This window comes from Blastocystis hominis (assembly GCF_000151665.1).
Source record: "Blastocystis hominis, Singapore isolate B (sub-type 7) whole genome shotgun sequence assembly, scaffold_0".
In the NCBI taxonomy this organism is placed as follows: Eukaryota; class Bigyra; order Opalinata; family Blastocystidae; genus Blastocystis; species Blastocystis hominis.
The window spans coordinates 740,545-756,848 of NW_013171815.1; the positions used below are offsets into that span (position 1 = coordinate 740,545).

The 16,304-nt window shown below is 45.2% G+C and overlaps 12 protein-coding genes; 8 read left to right on the forward strand and 4 right to left on the reverse strand.

Annotated features, from left to right (window-relative positions):
• Positions 1-82: 82 nt before the first annotated feature.
• Positions 83-881, reverse strand: GSBLH_T00000236001 (uncharacterized protein; the record flags this gene model as incomplete). The annotated part of the gene is made up of 3 exons (XM_013038416.1): positions 83-199; positions 233-488; positions 517-881. The coding sequence occupies 3 exons, from the start codon at positions 879-881 to the stop codon at positions 83-85; spliced, it is 738 nt and encodes a 245-aa protein (XP_012893870.1).
• A 260-nt stretch (positions 882-1,141) lies between these two features.
• GSBLH_T00000237001 (uncharacterized protein) lies at positions 1,142-1,804 on the forward strand. XM_013038417.1 has 3 exons: positions 1,142-1,164; positions 1,208-1,349; positions 1,386-1,804. The coding sequence occupies exons 2-3, from the start codon at positions 1,226-1,228 to the stop codon at positions 1,766-1,768; spliced, it is 507 nt and encodes a 168-aa protein (XP_012893871.1). The 5' UTR covers positions 1,142-1,164; positions 1,208-1,225; the 3' UTR covers positions 1,769-1,804.
• Positions 1,805-2,279: 475 nt separating this feature from the next.
• GSBLH_T00000238001 (TyrA protein) lies at positions 2,280-3,287 on the forward strand (the record flags this gene model as incomplete). XM_013038418.1 has 1 exon in its annotated part: positions 2,280-3,287. The coding sequence occupies one exon, from the start codon at positions 2,280-2,282 to the stop codon at positions 3,261-3,263; it is 984 nt and encodes a 327-aa protein (XP_012893872.1). The 3' UTR covers positions 3,264-3,287.
• Positions 3,288-3,450: 163 nt separating this feature from the next.
• Positions 3,451-6,634, forward strand: GSBLH_T00000239001 (uncharacterized protein; the record flags this gene model as incomplete). Its single annotated transcript, XM_013038419.1, has 3 exons — positions 3,451-4,738; positions 4,770-6,496; positions 6,527-6,634. The coding sequence occupies 3 exons, from the start codon at positions 3,451-3,453 to the stop codon at positions 6,632-6,634; spliced, it is 3,123 nt and encodes a 1,040-aa protein (XP_012893873.1).
• A 40-nt stretch (positions 6,635-6,674) lies between these two features.
• GSBLH_T00000240001 (uncharacterized protein) lies at positions 6,675-7,671 on the forward strand. XM_013038420.1 has 5 exons: positions 6,675-6,802; positions 6,835-6,923; positions 6,955-7,026; positions 7,057-7,205; positions 7,245-7,671. The coding sequence occupies exons 1-5, from the start codon at positions 6,719-6,721 to the stop codon at positions 7,646-7,648; spliced, it is 798 nt and encodes a 265-aa protein (XP_012893874.1). The 5' UTR covers positions 6,675-6,718; the 3' UTR covers positions 7,649-7,671.
• A 40-nt stretch (positions 7,672-7,711) lies between these two features.
• On the forward strand, positions 7,712-8,444 carry GSBLH_T00000241001 (uncharacterized protein; the record flags this gene model as incomplete). Its single annotated transcript, XM_013038421.1, has 6 exons — positions 7,712-7,744; positions 7,776-7,885; positions 7,919-8,003; positions 8,034-8,190; positions 8,222-8,286; positions 8,319-8,444. 6 exons carry the CDS (start codon positions 7,712-7,714, stop codon positions 8,442-8,444), a joined length of 576 nt encoding a protein of 191 aa, XP_012893875.1.
• Positions 8,445-8,472: 28 nt separating this feature from the next.
• GSBLH_T00000242001 (uncharacterized protein) lies at positions 8,473-8,968 on the reverse strand (the record flags this gene model as incomplete). Its single annotated transcript, XM_013038422.1, has 4 exons — positions 8,473-8,709; positions 8,745-8,807; positions 8,839-8,915; positions 8,944-8,968. The coding sequence occupies 4 exons, from the start codon at positions 8,966-8,968 to the stop codon at positions 8,473-8,475; spliced, it is 402 nt and encodes a 133-aa protein (XP_012893876.1).
• Positions 8,969-9,526: 558 nt separating this feature from the next.
• GSBLH_T00000243001 (uncharacterized protein) lies at positions 9,527-10,447 on the forward strand. XM_013038423.1 has 3 exons: positions 9,527-10,043; positions 10,076-10,284; positions 10,316-10,447. The coding sequence occupies exons 1-3, from the start codon at positions 9,903-9,905 to the stop codon at positions 10,425-10,427; spliced, it is 462 nt and encodes a 153-aa protein (XP_012893877.1). The 5' UTR covers positions 9,527-9,902; the 3' UTR covers positions 10,428-10,447.
• A 402-nt stretch (positions 10,448-10,849) lies between these two features.
• Positions 10,850-11,907, reverse strand: GSBLH_T00000244001 (uncharacterized protein; the record flags this gene model as incomplete). XM_013038424.1 has 2 exons in its annotated part: positions 10,850-11,789; positions 11,823-11,907. The coding sequence occupies 2 exons, from the start codon at positions 11,905-11,907 to the stop codon at positions 10,981-10,983; spliced, it is 894 nt and encodes a 297-aa protein (XP_012893878.1). The 3' UTR covers positions 10,850-10,980.
• Positions 11,908-12,052: 145 nt separating this feature from the next.
• On the forward strand, positions 12,053-12,686 carry GSBLH_T00006043001 (uncharacterized protein; the record flags this gene model as incomplete). The annotated part of the gene is made up of 5 exons (XM_013038425.1): positions 12,053-12,103; positions 12,136-12,195; positions 12,272-12,357; positions 12,387-12,518; positions 12,548-12,686. The coding sequence occupies 5 exons, from the start codon at positions 12,053-12,055 to the stop codon at positions 12,684-12,686; spliced, it is 468 nt and encodes a 155-aa protein (XP_012893879.1).
• Positions 12,687-12,815: 129 nt separating this feature from the next.
• Positions 12,816-14,103, reverse strand: GSBLH_T00000245001 (uncharacterized protein; the record flags this gene model as incomplete). The annotated part of the gene is made up of 3 exons (XM_013038426.1): positions 12,816-13,751; positions 13,781-13,922; positions 13,958-14,103. 3 exons carry the CDS (start codon positions 14,101-14,103, stop codon positions 12,816-12,818), a joined length of 1,224 nt encoding a protein of 407 aa, XP_012893880.1.
• Positions 14,104-14,382: 279 nt separating this feature from the next.
• On the forward strand, positions 14,383-15,175 carry GSBLH_T00000246001 (uncharacterized protein; the record flags this gene model as incomplete). XM_013038427.1 has 3 exons in its annotated part: positions 14,383-14,754; positions 14,787-15,019; positions 15,054-15,175. The coding sequence occupies exons 1-3, from the start codon at positions 14,531-14,533 to the stop codon at positions 15,173-15,175; spliced, it is 579 nt and encodes a 192-aa protein (XP_012893881.1). The 5' UTR covers positions 14,383-14,530.
• Between the last annotated feature and the right edge of the window lie 1,129 nt (positions 15,176-16,304).

Consider the following 16,304-nt stretch of genomic DNA (forward strand, 5'->3'; position numbering starts at 1 on the left):
TCCTCTTTGTCGTATCGGCCACCTTTTTGAAAAAGAATAATCCAAAATGCGTATTTCGTACATCCTATGGATGAATTTTATATCACCCAATAAAACGTACTTTCCGAATTAAACGAAAGCCTAGCTTCTCGATCGTGCTGATAAAACCTTTTTCACCTCCGATCTCGCTGCTTTCAAAACGACTTCGCACTTCCGCAATCTAGAGTTTTAAGGAGATCGCGAGAATGAATACCCAAAGTTGACCATTCAGTTTCAAACAGCGATTGCTTTCCACGATAAACTCACTCCAGTTCGTCCCCATCAATGCCAAACAATAGACAGCAATGTCCAGGGACTTGTCTGCTAAAGGAACGTTTGCAATGTCACAGGCAGTAATGAAATCTTCCTTCGACACCAAGTCAAAGCTGTGCACCACATGGTTTTTGCATTCTTTGTATATTTTTCCATCGCCACAACCAAAATCTCCAACCTCTTTCTTTGGGAGCTTTCTACATGGGACATATAGATGAAAACTACTTTAATACACTGATAAATACATCTACAGGGACTAAAGGCCAGCGAGTGACTTGCTCACGAAATCCTTGGTGATAAACATCGAATAGACTTTCATCCTCTTTGATCATTCGCAGGGAGTCTTCTCCGCTCTGTGTGTAAAGTTGCTCATTGATCCATCGAAACTTCGATCCCTTCACCTTGTTTTGCAGCTGTGCCAAAAACCCATTCGAAATTTCCCCAGTTTTCGAAATGACGACTTTGGCCTTGAGACTCCGGTGGAGCTTCCCCTTTTTCTTTTCATTGCTTTTCTCCGCCTTTTCGGATGCTTGTTTCTTACTTTTCATGCCTTTTAGAAGTAATTTGAGTTTTTGTAAGTTGTTTTGCATTATGTGTAAAGATGTGTCTATAATAATGTTCAAATAGTGTGTAAGATTGCTGAGTGAAAGGAATGTCAGTACTTTTCACTGGAGTGTAGAAACGGTCACTTGAACAATTGAATAGTCCCCATTTTTACTCTATTCAACAAGCTGCAATCGCAATAATCGCAGAATCCAAGTGAATATACTAGAGTAAATATCCAAGCTTGATATTCCATCTAGATTCCAACGTGACCAGTCCATTCAACACTAGGTTTAGAATCGTTTGGCGTCCAATTTGTAAATTAGAATGGTATGTGCTTGAGTAGTTGGTAGCAGTGCTAACCTCTGTGTAGAGCGACAAGGCTAACGTGATGAGAAACATCAGAGTGGAGAAGCTGGTCATTAACATTTGTGTTGGTGAGTCTGGAGATGCTGTCTCCAAGGCTGCTCGTGTCTTGCAGCAAATCTCTGGACAGGAACCCATTTATGGAAAGGGTAGGGAATATGGGTTTGAAAATCCTAATGCAATAGCTCGCTTCACCATCCGTTCCTTCTCCATCCGTCGTAACGAGAAAATCTCCGTGCATGCCACCATTCGTGGTGAGAAGGCTCTGGAGATCCTTGAGCGTGGCCTGAAGGTGAAGGAGTACGAGCTGGTGAAGAGAAACTTCTCCGACTCTGGAAACTTCGGTTTTGGTATTCAGGAGCACATTGATCTGGGTATCAAGTACGATCCCAACACCGGTATTTTCGGTATGGATTTCTACGTGCAGCTGGCTCGTCCTGGTGGCCGTGTGAGCAAGCGCAAGGCTCAGCGCAGCCGCATTGGCTATTCTCACAAGGTGACTCGCGAGGAGGCCATGGAGTGGTTCAAGAAGACGTACGATGGAATCATTCTGGACAAGGCTAAGTAAAGTCTTTCAAAGAGAATCAATCAGACGCCATGATAACTTGTTTATTTGCAATAAACACGAGATTCATTGATTTGTGTTGTTTTTTGGATTGTGGTGGTACCAGGTGGATTCTAAATCGTGTGTAGTAGTAGTAGTAGTAGTAGTAGTAATAGTACCAGGTGGATTCTAAATCGTGCGTAGTAGTAGTAGTAGTAGTAGTAATAGTACCAGGTGGATTCTAAATCGTGCGTAGTAGTAGTAGTAGTAGTAGTAGTACCAGGTGGATTCTAAGAGGTTGGCAATTACAAATCTTCGAAAGCAAGTGGCAGTTACAGAAATTCTAAAAGTATCTCGGTAGCAAATCTACCAAAAGTGTAGCAGTAATAGGTAATGCAAAACCTCAAAGAACCAAGAGTCGAAACTAAGAAATGCAGAATCAGGCCTATTTTGGGATTCCAAGATCTCATATGGATACAAATAAAACTTCTTATTCCCCGTTCCGATTCGTATTATTCATTAACATATTATCCGAATGCTGTCGATTGCCTCTAAGAGAGTTTTACGTGTTGCCCTCGCAAGACCCTTTTCGGTAGAAGCGCAGAAAGTTTGCCAGAGTGGAATTCTCCCAGAAGGAAACAATAGCGCCTACTTTGGAATATATAATCTTAACTATGAGAGAGTGGCTACTCCAGAAGGTCGTCAGCAGTTGATTGACGCAGTGAAGGGTTTCGATGGCCTTTTGAAGGAGACATCATCCGATTTGAAGACAAAGATCGTTGGTTGCGTGTCTTTTGGTAAAAAGGCGTGGTCGACTCTTTGTGAAGGAAAGGATTCTCTGAAGGGTACTGGAGATAAACTTATTGACTTCCCTGGATATGGTATTGCTCCTGCGACGCAAACCGATCTGTATATCCATATTCATAGTAAGAAGGATTTCGCCACGTTCGAAGCAGCCAAACTTATTATTGACTCGTTCAATAAGGAATCTCCGATTATGAAAGTGTTTGATGAGAAGAATGGCTTCGTCTACAAAGATAGCCGCGACCTGACTGGCTTTATCGACGGAACTGAAAATCCGCATGGTCCTCAGCCCCGAATTAGTGCTGGTCTGGACAGCAATGGAGCTTCCTACTGTATTGTTCAGCGCTTTGTCCACAATCTGCCGAAGTGGAATAAAGTGTCTGTGTCTGAGCAGGAACAGGTGATTGGGCGCACAAAGTTGGACAGTGTGCAGCTCAGTCCCGTTCCTCACAATTCTCACGTGGGTCGTTCGGACGTGAAGGAGAACGGAAAGGGTCTTAAGATTGTTCGTCAGTCCCTGCCCTACGGAATTGCAGGATCGGAGAAGGGACTCTGGTTCACTGCATACTGCCACGACCTCCACAACATCATCGAGATCGAACGTTCGATTTATGGAGAACGAGATGGTGTGTCTGATCGTCTGATGGAGTTCATTACGCCTGTGACAGGATCTTTCTTCTTCACTCCCTCTCTGAATGATTTGAATAAGCTCTAATACGTAATCCCGAGTGCTATGATGCGTTTGTTTGAGAAATTAAGCAAGTGAGAAATCAATTAATTAATAAATATGTGGGATCCCACTCCAAAATTCCATTTCCTTCCCAACCACAAATTTTCAGATAGGTAAGAATCGTTCTTTCATTTCTATATAGTTGTTTTGACGATTTACATGTCGAGACATCATGGCACCGAAGAAAAAGAATAACAAGGCGAAACAACCCATTCAGAAAGAGGACGATTTTGATTTAGACGCATTTTTGGAGCAGGAGGCAACTGCGAGTAAGGAAACGGCCGAGCCAGTAGAGGAAAAGCAGGGAGAATCAAACAAGAATGTGGAGGATACCCCTGCTGCACCATCGCAAAATCTGGATGACGCGGCAGCAGCTTTCCTCAGTAGCTTAGCGCCTCAATCGTCTGGAGGTAAGAAAAAGAACAAGAAGAAGCCTGCAAAAGCTGCCACTCCTGCAGCAACTGCTAATGCAACTGCAGCAACTGCAGCAACTGCTGAGGAAGAGGTGGCGGTGGTAGCTGCGGAAGGAGATGGCGAGAAACCGGAAGGAGCCAATGCAGCTTCCACTGAAGGCGGAAAGAAAGGAAAGAAAGGAAAGAAGGATAAGAAGGCTCCTGCAGAGCCCAAGCTGTCTGCTATGGCAAGAAAGATTCTTGAAGAAAAGGAACGTCGTGAGAAGGAGGAAAGAGAACGTCTACAGCGCGAAGAGGAAGAGCGTCTGAAGCGTGAGGAGGAGGAACGTTTAATTCGTGAGAAGGAGGAAGAGGAGGCTCGTATCAAAAGGGAGAGGAAGGAGAGGAAGAAGAAGAGGATTGAAGAAGCGAAGAAAAACGGTACCTATCTTACCAGTAGTCAGAAAAAGAAACTGATCAATGCCCGTTATCGTATGGGCTTAACCCAGCAGATTGCCCAACAAAACTTAAGGAATGCAGCGGAGGCCCGAGCAGAGGCAGAAGCGGAGGCCCGAGCGGAGGCAGAAGCGGAGGCCCGTGCAGAGGCAGAGGAAGTGAAGAAGGAAGAGGAGGAGGTGGAGCAGAAAGAAGAAAAAGATACGAATGCTGTTTTGGATGATTGGGAAGATGAATCTGTTTCTGAACCAGAACCGGAAAAGAAGGAAGACGACGTTCTTGATGACTGGGAAAATGATCCTTCTCTTGATCTGGAATCAGAGCCGAAACCGGAGCAGGAGCCAGAACCGAAGCCAGAACCGAAGCCAGAACCAAAGTCGGAACCAAAGTCGGAACCGAAGCCAGAACCAAAGTCAGAACCAAAGCCAGAACCGAAAGGAAAAGGAAAAGGAAAAGCGAAACCGGAGCCAAAGCCGGAACCGAAACCGAAACCGAAGACGAAAGACGAGTCCTTGAAGGAACTGCGATCACCGATTTGTGTGATTATGGGTCACGTCGATACTGGTAAAACCTCGTTACTCGACAAAATTCGACGCACCTCCGTTCAGAAGAGTCCGAGAACGTTCATTTTATCATTTTGTAGATGAGGCCGGAGGTATCACGCAACAAATTGGTGCTACCTACTTCCCGATAAGTAACATCAAGCAAGCTACCGAGAAATTGACCAAGGAGCTCGAGCTGCAGTATAAAGTTCCTGGTCTGCTGGTGATTGATACACCTGGACATGAGTCATTCAGTAACCTCCGTTCTCGTGGTAGCAACTTGTGCGACATTGCCATTTTGGTGGTGGACATCATGCATCTTCTGGAGCCCCAGACGATCGAGTCCCTCAACATGCTGCGATCTCGCCGTTGCCCCTTTATTGTTGCCCTGAACAAGGTGGATCGTTTGTATGACTGGAAGGGACATCCCTATGCCACATTCCGCTCCTCTCTGAAGCAGCAGCCCAGTCACACCCAAGAAGAGTTCGAAACGCGATTGGAGCAAACGAAAATTGCGTTCATGAACCAGGGCCTGAATGCTGCTCTGTACTATGAGAATGATAACCCAAAGAACGTGATCTCGCTTGTTCCCACTTCTGCTATTACGGGAGAGGGAATTCCTGATCTGCTGGGTCTGTTAATCAAGTACTCGCAAGATTACATGCCGAAACGTCTGACACTCACGGAGGAAGTGAAGGCAACGGTGTTGGAAAAGAAGGTTATGGAGGGTCTGGGCACGACGTTGGATGTGATTTTGGTGAACGGTCGACTTCGTGTGGGAGACACGATCGTGCTGTGCGGTATGAATGGCCCCGTCGTCACTACCATTCGTGCGCTGCTCACCCCCCACCCAATGCGTGAGCTGCGAATCAACACTCGATACGAAGAGCATGATGAGATCCGTGCAGCGATGGGTCTGAAGGTGGCTGCGCAGAATCTGGATGATGCCGTCGCGGGTACTTCCCTCATGGTATGTCGCAACAACGACGAGCTCCCGATGCTCCAGGAGCAGGTACAGGAAGAGCTGGAGAGCGCGCGTCGCTTGCTGAAGGTGGACGGAGAGGGCGTGTTCGTGCAGGCGTCCACGCTGGGCTCTCTGGAAGCTCTGCTGGAGTTCCTGAGCTCGCTCGACCCGCCCATCCCTGTGGGAGCGTTCAATATCGGTCCGATCTCGAAGCGAGATGTGATTCAGGCGTCGGTGATGCTAGAGAAAAAGCGGGAGTATGCAGTGATCCTGGCGTTCGATGTGAAAGTGACGCCCAACGGAGCGCAGATGGCGAAGGAGCTAGGTGTGCGTATTTTCTCTGCGGACATCATCTACCATCTGTTCGATCAGTTCACCAACTACATCAAGGAGTTGCGCGACAAGGACACCGAGGTCAAGCGCAAGGAAGCGATCTTCCCGTGCATCATCCGTATCATCCCGCAGTACATCTTCAACCGTTCGAATCCGATTGTGGTGGGAGTGGACGTATTGGAGGGTATTCTCCGTCCAGGCACGCCGCTCTGTGTCGTGCAGAAGAAGACAAAGGAGGTAGTGCGCAATCGGAAAACGACGCTGGAAGACTGGATTCCGGATAGTGATGAGGACGATAACTTGAACTTCCAGGATAGCAAGAAGAGCAAGAAGCTGGGTCAAGAGGTGGAGGTCGTGGAGACAGTTACGTATGTGGATATCGGCGTGGTGCAGAGCATCAAGGCGGATGACAAGGAGGTGCCGGAAGCGAGACCAGGAAAGGCTGTGTCGATTAGTATCCTGCCGAAGGAAGGATCCAAGCCTGCACTGCTGGGAAGAACCTTCCTGGAGTCAGATGATTTGATCTCTCACGTAAGTTTGTTGGGTTGGAGTGACTTGTAGCTCTCGCGAAGAAGCATCGACGCGCTGAAGGAGTTCTTCAAGAATAATCTGAGCGATGATGACTGGAGACTGGTCATTAAGCTGAAAGGAATTCTGAACATTATTTGATCTGTTTGTTCACATTACTCTTCGCTTTATTCTGTTGTTGAGCTCTTCATGCTGTCTACGTGTTTTCAATCACTTGCAAAGGGAATGGTGCGCGCAACCTCCCTCGCTCCTCAGGTTTTCTCCGCCTCATTTGCCACTGGATTGAAGCTTGGAGATGGGCAGAAAAGAGTATACACTTCCGGTTTGGGCTCATAAAACAGCCGTCGTACAAGTTGTTCACGATCTTCCGATACAACCCTGATAAGGACGTCAAGCCTCACTATGAGAAATACGTTATTGATCTGAACGAGTAAGGATATGTATTCGCGTGTAACGCGTAGTTGTGGAACCATGGTGTTGGATGCTCTGTTCAAGATCAAGAACGAGCAAGATCCTACTTTTGCGTTTAGAAGGTAGCGATAGCCGGATTTTTAGGACCGTAGATCGTGCCGTGAGGGTATTTGCGGTTCGTGTGCCATGAACATTAACGGCGAGAACGGTTTGGCTTGTTTGACTAAGATCCCCAAGGATAATAAGGTTTGCACGGTGCGTCCTCTCCCCCACATGTTCGTCATCAAGGATCTCATCCCCGGTAGGCATTTTCTTTCTCTCTCTCCCTCCTAACGCTCAGATATGACGAACTTCTACGAGCAGTACGCGTCGATCAAGCCGTGGTTGCAGAAGAAGTCGGCTGTGAGCACGGACTACAAGGTGGAGAACCTGCAGTCGCACGAGGATCGTCTGCTTCTGGACGGTCTGTACGAGTGCATTCTCTGCGCCTGCTGCTCGACGTCGTGCCCGTCGTACTGGTGGCACGGCGATAAGTATCTGGGCCCGTCGATTCTGCAGCAAGCGTACCGATGGATCGCCGATTCGCGTGATGAGATGACGGAGGAGAGACTGAAGAGTCTGGACGATACGTACAAGCTGTATCGATGCCATGCGATTATGAACTGCACGCACGCTTGCCCCAAGAATCTCAATCCGGGAAGATCGATCCACAAGCTGAAGCATGCCATCCATAAGATGCACTAATTATCTTTTATGCCTTGTTTGGTTGGTTGTTTGTTTCATACATAAATATAGCAAACTATCGTTATGGAGGAAGGACAGAACTGGGTGGATGAAAGCGTGGGTCTCCTAGCTGTTTCTAAAAGAGTAGACCATCTCTGCGAATCAATTATGGAGTTCATCTCAATTGAACATAAGAGATGTCAAAGAGGAGTCGGATGATGAAGAGAAACCTCAAAATCAACAGAGGTACACTGAGTCGTATGAAACAGAGAGTTGCCGCTAAATTCTTAGATTGCAAAGCAATTTTTATTTCTATGCATTCCTTATGATATCGATAGCTTCCTATGCCATTGCTATGCTGAAGTACTTCCCAAACGTGCTGGTGTCGGAAATAACTCACTGTTAGATAGAAAACCAATGTCAGTTTTATTCCTTTTGGATGGGTTTTGGATCTATCTCGTGTATTGCAGCAGTTGCTCAATTTGAAGGTTATGGACAGTTCTTTGGAAGACTTTTCGAAAAAAGAATACTGCCCCTGTCTCTTTGTTTTTGTCTATCTCTTTGTGAGTTATTGGAGTCATTAGTTCATACTAGTTGGTTGCATTTTTTCAGGACTTCGAAATCAGTGTTTTGTGAGTGTTATCAATTCGATTATTCAGGTAAGGATAGGGAGGGAGGTCATGAAACCTAGTGTTTGTGCCTTGTAATTCTCTTCAGTCTGTACACATCAACTCCATTTACCTTTTTCTTGAGTAATAATACTACAGCTGTACGTTTAGCACTAGGCCCATTCGCTGTTCAAAAAGCAAAGGACTGACTTTGTTTGTTTATTACAAACACAACCTCTAAATCATCAAATCGTTATCAGCATCGTCTTCATCACCATCTTCGTCTGGTTCATCTTCTTCAACAACCAACTCCGGAGCCTTGTTTTCCGTAGACGTCATAATCGTAATCGAATCTGCATAGGACTTTGCTGTATGTGTATGTTGCTCCATCTCTTCGGACTCTTTGGGCGTGGTAAGGGTGCATTGATTGTCCTCTATTTTAACTCCGTGAGTGGATCGAAGAACCTTTCCGGACTACACAATGATATCACTGAGCACAAATAGCAAACAGGCTTCACGAGGGTAATGCTTAGAGACGATTTGGAGATATTCATAGAGAAGGAACAAAGACGCTAAAATGGGACGAATGACAACCAAGTCTACTTCAATAGCACTGATGTGCACAGGGAGAACCAGTTCCTCCGGTAATGCGATTACAATGAGCTTAGCCAATGGCTTTTCTAGATCAAAATCACAAAATAGCGAAACGAAACGAAGCTTGTAATCCCCTCATGCTTTCTAATATTTGAAATATCGAAAAGGAAGAAATATTGGTAGAATTTAACAGAGGGTATAGAGAATCGATATATACCACGCATTGATCATTCTCCCTTTCAATCTCGTTGTGAATAGAATCAGCGGTCTAGTGACAGTAGGAAATGCAATTTAATACCACTGAAATGGGTAATAGCCGTAATGTATCCTTTTCGAAAAGAGTCTCCAGAGACGCCTTACTGATATCCTGCCATTGAAGAAAATTAGTAAAAACCGACAAACCGAGTACAGTAGATGTGATGAACGTCAGGATTTATCTCGCAGACCTATGTGGGATTGAAAGATATGAAATACAGAAGAAAACAAAGTCTTTAAGAGACAAAGGGAAATGTCTTTATCGACGATGCTATAACGAATGCAGCACAGAACATTCCTCTTGCCCTTGCTGGTATATACCGATTTCAAAATGTCGTCCATTTTATGAGAGAATTGTACAGTAGTAATACATACAGATTATAGATCACTAGACGCTTGTCATTTCCATGTCCTCTCTTATACTCAAACAAACACTCTTTCAGGTATGAGATTTTCGTATTTGCTTGCTCTCTTCTTATTCGCAATTCTGTGCCTATCTGCTGTGCATATCCTTTGAGTAGTTGCCTTTTGGGGTATTAACCTGCTTTCCTTTACGCACACCCGCCTATGCTCAAGAGGATGTTGACGCTGTTGACACCCCTGCAGAAGGTGACGATATTGACGATATTCTTGATGCCACGATTGAAGAACCCGAGGAGGCTGACGACGACATTAACTACGAAGCAGACGAAGAGGAACCTCTGGCGATCAAGCCTTTGAGACTGTTCACGCATCCCCTTACTGACATTCCTGAGCCTTCCTCTGATATCGAAGTGAGCTACAAGGTGCTGACTGGTAAGCATTGTGGAGCCTGTATCATGTGTTCAGAAGACTATGCCCTCGCCGAGCCTATTCGTGTGATTGTGAATCTGAAGAACAACGGAGTGACTGTGTACAACGTTACGGATTGCATGGGCTCTCTGAACGATGTGGATGATTTCTCTCACTACCGCCAGAACGTAATCGTGTGTAGCTCCTAGTTGAGTTGTAGTTCACGGAGCGCAATTTCAACAGCACTTTGTACCCTGGCTATGAGATGAACTTTTTGTATGTGTTCGGCATCTACGATTTCATCGATCCTGCTGAATACCAGCTCGCTCTGACCATTTTCTACGAGACGGACAGCGATTACTACGCCTCCACCTTCCTCAACGAGACCATCGAGGTGGTCGATCACAGCCGTGTGATGGACTTCCAGATGTGCGTTGTTTGGCGAATGAATGAAGCGTAGGATGACGATTATCGCGTTCTTCTTGGCGCTGGGATTCTTCTTCTACAAGTATGTTCTGTCAAAGAAGGCCTCTAAGGCGGTTCCTGCGGACAAGAAGAAGAAGAATAATTAATGTGGGTTTCACTGTCATATTGTATTGTTTGTGGGTAATATAATTCGAGCACACTCTGCAAACAGAAGCGGTTGAGAAAGAAATTGCTTTTTGACAAGAGAACATAGAGTGATATTATAAGCTATCCTCCCCATAATTGGATGAATATGAGCAAACTAGAATTCTATTTGACAATTATCAACACTATTTATAACACATCGGTCTACTGAAAAGTGAATCTTGGAGGTGAATTGGAATCGAAACAAGTGATAATGTATATATATTGTTTTGTAGTTTCTGTTCGCATCCCTACGTGAACCACACTCGTAGCAATAAGTTAACGAACACCCCTTCAGCACCAAAGCATTCAAGCTTGGTATTTTTTTCATTCGAACCTGGTGTATGCACGACACTACTATTTCCAGTTTCCATCTATCTATCTATTTGTTTGTTTGTTTGTTTGTTTGTTTGTTTGTTTGTTTGTTTCAACAAACACATCGATTAAGGTCGGCACACACGCACCGTAGTGTCGCCCACACTCTCCTTAATACTCTCTTACAGAATCGACTGCTGCTTAGTACTCCTTCACCTTGGCCTCCTTGCTGAGGAAATCAGTGAACTTCTGGTAGGGGATCTGCTCAGTGCAGGTGTTGTTCCAGAAGTTAGGAGTGTAGTACGAGTAAGTGTGCTTCAAGGCAGCGAAGCAAGCCTTGATCGAGTTACCCAGAGTACGGGTGTGACCACGCGAGCTGGTGTACACATCATCAATTCCAGCCAGAGTCAGCATCTTCTTCAGGACGGGAGAAGCGACGACTCCAGTTCCACGAGGAGCAGGAATCAGACGCACACGCACAGATCCGCACTTTCCAGTGACCTTCATCGGCACGGTGTGCACGTCTCCAGCGTTGTCACCCCAGTAACCACGGCGGACGGGAATGATCGACATCTTGGCAACCAGAATGGCTCCCTTGATGGCTCCGGCGACTTCCTTAGCACACTTCGAACCAAGACCCACATGACCGTTGCTATCACCAACGGCGACGAAAGCCTTGAAGCGGGTTCTCTGACCGGCAGTGGTCTGCTTCTGGACGGAGAACACCTGCATGACCTCCTCCTTGAGCTCAGGGACCAGTCTGTCCACGATTTCGGGCTCCTTGATGGGAAGAGAGAACATGTAGATCTCCTCGATGGAGGTGATCATTCCGGCCTTCACCAGACGACCAATCTTGGTCACAGGCACCCATTCCTTAGACTCCTCAAGACCACGGCGAGGACGACGACCCTCACGACCACGGCCACGGGGGCGGCGCTCTTGCTGAGCAGGAGCAGCGGGAGTGGTCTCCACGGGAGCAGCTTCAACAGGGACTTCAGTAGCAACAGGGGCTATTCTTCAGACTGCATACTCCACTTCCCTACCTTCAGACATTTCTAGTTCAATCGGGCGATAGAATTCTGACCAACTAAATGGTTTTCTGGAATAGGGTGCATATAAATGGACCATACCATCTTCGATAGATTATTATAGCATAACATTATAGGTTTTTATTCTCTTTAACCACTCTATATTACTAAGCTTGCCGCCTTGGAATAGGGGAGCCAGACGAACGTAGTGGATTGCTGTGCTCAGTTCTAACACTAGGCGGTACATGAACTTATCGGAGATAGATGACAAATATTTAGAATTGGCATATGAAGAGGTGAGTCAAGGCGAGCAACAAGTGAGGTGTAGGCCAACGTAGCCTTTGAGGAACGAGAAGTACCCATTGGCTGTGTTTTTGTTAAAGATAATGTTGTGATTGCTAGAGGGCATAATTTTACAAACCAAACAGGGAATGTTTTCCACAGTGGGGGAGACTGACTTGTAGGCGACGCTTCATGCAGAGATGGTTGCGATTTCACGCACTCTAGGGGCCAATGGGAACGATCCCACGATCTTTGAAGGAAGTACTTTGTATGGTAGTCGGTTAATATCTGTTGTAGATATGTGACAATTGAGCCGTGTATTATGTGTGCCTCTGCGATAGCTCAGATTGGGGTCAGTAGAGTTGTATTTGGAGCGTCCAATGATCGCTTTGGAGGCTGTGGTTCGGTTCTCTCGCTTCACGATCAGAAGTATTACAGTCTAAAGGATTTTCTTGTAGCGAATTTAGCGCTGGCCATAAGCACTATGAGGTGACACGACATATCCAGAAAGAGCGGTCGATCGAGATTTTACAGCGGTTTTATAACCGTGAAAACGAGCATGCCCCGGAGAACAAAAAGCGAAAGAAGGGTTCGTGAAATGTTTGTGGGAACAAAGAGTATTTCGAACTTGAATACACTAAAGGACACTAGTCGTAGTAGAAGTAGTAGTACTAGCAGCTACTACTGCAACTACTACTACTACTACCACTACTACCACTACTATTACTACTTAGGGGCACAGTACTCGTGCAACCGATTAGGATCTCCAGGAGATCGATCATGGAGGGTATTCTTGTCGATATAGGACAAACCTTGCATAACTGCTTCACGAAGTGGTTTGTGATCCTTGCAAACGGCTTCAAACATTTCTCGGCGGCATCGCAAACTTCCCGGGATATCAACAAAAATGTTGAAAAGGGGCTTAAGAAGCTCATTTGTCGAGAAATGCTGCGTGTAGCCATTCTTTTCCATTTGCTCACAATACTCCACATATTTCATGACCGTCTCAAAAGGACTCAGAGAAGGGTTCGGCTCCCCATAAAAGAACTGATCGATAAAATGAAAGTTCCAAGGAGCTTTCGTTAGAAGTCTTCCAATCATTACGCCTCGAAGCTGCCTTCCACTTTGGCTCTTTCTCTCGAGCAAATCCTTGGCTTGACCAAGACTTAACACACCTCCGTTAATGGAAAAGTCAATGCACGGAAAATCGTCCAGGAGCCGATATACCCAATCGTAATGGAGGGGTGGAACGGAACGGTTCTGCTTGGCAGAAAGACCTGAAAGCAAGCACTTTCTAGCATGAATAATAAAATGCTTTGCGCCATAGCATGGCTGAATCTCTTGTCTCTGAATGCCATCCGATTCAGATTGAACGGGAGGCATGAGGGGATCGCTCTCCGCTTCATCATCACTGGCAGAAGCAAATGACTTTCTATCTTGCTCTGTGCCAGCACCTGACACTATCCGGATAAAACGGCATAGTTCTTCGTAGCTGTCATATTCTACGATGTTATGAGCAAAACATAATTTTAAAAAATAGATACGATCCACTCCAATCCGACATTTTACAGTTACAGGTATCGATAGATGACGCTGGAGATGCTGCACGATGTCGTAAACTCTCCATGGAGAGAGCATCAGACGAGCCCCAAAACATCCTTCCTAAATGAGCAATCAATCACACTCGTTACTGCAACTTTGGGGCTCGGGCATCCGCAGTTGATATTGATACCATCATACCCTTCTGCTTCCAGCAATTTGGCAGCTTCAAGCATTTTGTACTTGTTACTTCCACCCAATTGGGCAATGATCGGGTGCTCACTTTTGTCAAACCTAAGCGGTGTGAGGAAACTTATGTCATCCCCTACCGGATTAAGTTAGAGCGAAATTGAGAATGGATCAGCATTTCGTCGACAAACATTTCAGAATAGAGTGTAGTGTGCTTGCTCATTAATCTCACAATATATCGCTGATAACTATGATTACAGGAACACGCTTCAATATTCTTACTCATTCGTAATGTTTAGCATGGGAGCAACAGCAATACGATCGAAAGGGACACTCGACGACATTCTGAGTAGTTTGTGTCGGAACATCTGATATTCTGTTTGCGGGGGTGTAAAAGCAGGAGGAGAGGAAAGACTTATGCAAGTCTATTAATTTTCTTAGAGTGTGGAAAGAACCATACATATTTGTTCATTTCGAAATTTGAAGGATGTCAGAAGCGACTGAGGAATTATATAGGGAATCAACGTTGTTCGAGTCCTTTTGCATGTTTTGTCGTGATTTGTAGTGACAATGGACTGGAGAAACATATAACAGGCGATTCAATAACAATCGTGGCGGGTTCATCACATAGGGTGCTCGTCATAGTAGACAGGAAGCAAAGCGTAATAACGTGGGAATTCACTGCAAGAGGTTATGATATACTGTTTGGAATAATGAAAAATGACGATCTTTCAGATGATCCACCTGAGTTTGCCAGTCCGTTGCTAACGTACTCTTCGGATAGGGTACATAGCGGTTCATTGACAGTAAACGAGCCAGGGAGGTATATTCTATGTTGGGATAACTCACGTTCGTGGTTACGTGAAAAAACGATAAGTTATAAAGTGAACGTGAGAAAACTAGAGAGAAGTGTTGAGGAGATAAGCTCCTTTTCAAAGTACTAGCGTTTTTTTAATTTGCCAATTGTAGAAAAGTGTACGATACCCTCTGTCAGAAAGAGGAGCAGTTAATGAGAGTAACGGATAGTATCGAAGCACAGGTTAGTGAAAAGGAGGCATTGAAGAAGCGTCTAACTCTTCTTCTCCAGCAAATGAAAGTGGAGAAGGAGGAGATTAACTCTCAGGAAGAACTCATTATGAAGAAGAAAGAAGAGATGGAAGCAATCAAGTCGCAAAGAGAAGTGTTGCAGCAACATGCAAGCTGTGAGGAATAGAAGGCATAGTAATGATCATATAGATCTGAAACTTGTCGCTGCTCCCTTCTTGGTAGAGGGTGAGCGTATTTTCTCGATGTTGTGTGGTGTAGATCTACTACGAATGTACTTCCTATTCTCTGTATTCATTTTAGGGCGTGTGTAAATCATTTCTTTCATGATTGCGTGTATCAGGATGGTGTTTGGAGTCGTGCGTTCTTCCAAGAAGAACCGGATGAACTGGCTCCTGTGTTACAGAACGAGTCGTTGCGTGCGATGTACAATCTAGTCAATCCTTCGCCGTATTGTGGACCTAGCAACAAGGTCAAAAGTGTAAACTCTATTGAGGAAGAGATCGTTGAAGGACAAGGAGCTGAAGGAGAGTCTGCCGGATCTGTAGATCCCGCAGATCCCGCAGATCCCGCAGATCCCGCAGATCCCGCAGATCCCGCAGATCCCGCAGATCCTGCGCAACCTGCACAACTTGTACAATTTGCAGAACCTACAGACACTTCCGAACATCAAGATGAACTTCTTCCGAAGCCTGGAGATCAACCTGCTTTTGGAGCTTTGGACAAGGAGAAGAATAGTAAAGAGAGCGATAATTTGTTGAAAGACTTATCTCTTCTTTACAAGATTACGGAAAAGCAGGGGTGGTACAAAAATAAGAAGGATCAATGCTATTTTATCCGCTTTAAAGATTTGTCAAAGAAATCGATGGATATCTTATTTCCAGCAATCTCGAGTTCTGAATTAGACTCTCTCATTCGGCAGGTTTGATTCACATCAAATAGAGATTATTCTATAGACTTTGAAGAGTACTGTACTTATTCCAATGCCCGGAACCGAGGCAGGAAAATCTGGGTATTACATAGATCGCTTTCGGCGAGTGTCAAGGTGGAATGTGGAGACTGTGGATTCTGATTCGGGCCCAGTCCTGAAGTGGACGGAAGTACAGATATGATATGATATGATAGCCAACAAAGACTGATCGACCCTAAAAATACTACTGCTATTTCTACTATTATTCCTATTAAAGCTACTTCTGCTACACTACCTTGAAGTTTTGGTCATGATATTGTTTGAGGGATATACATCATTGCTGGAGAGGATTTTTTTAGATGTCGAATAACACGCTGCTTGAACAACAGACATATCGAATGGTTCGATCCCAATCCATAAACGACGCATTCCTCAATGTAAAACTCAGTTTGAGTTCAACACTCTATAGGCAAGGCCGAGAACGGAGACAAATTCAGAACCATTCCTGAACGTGGACTACAGCTGTTATGTTC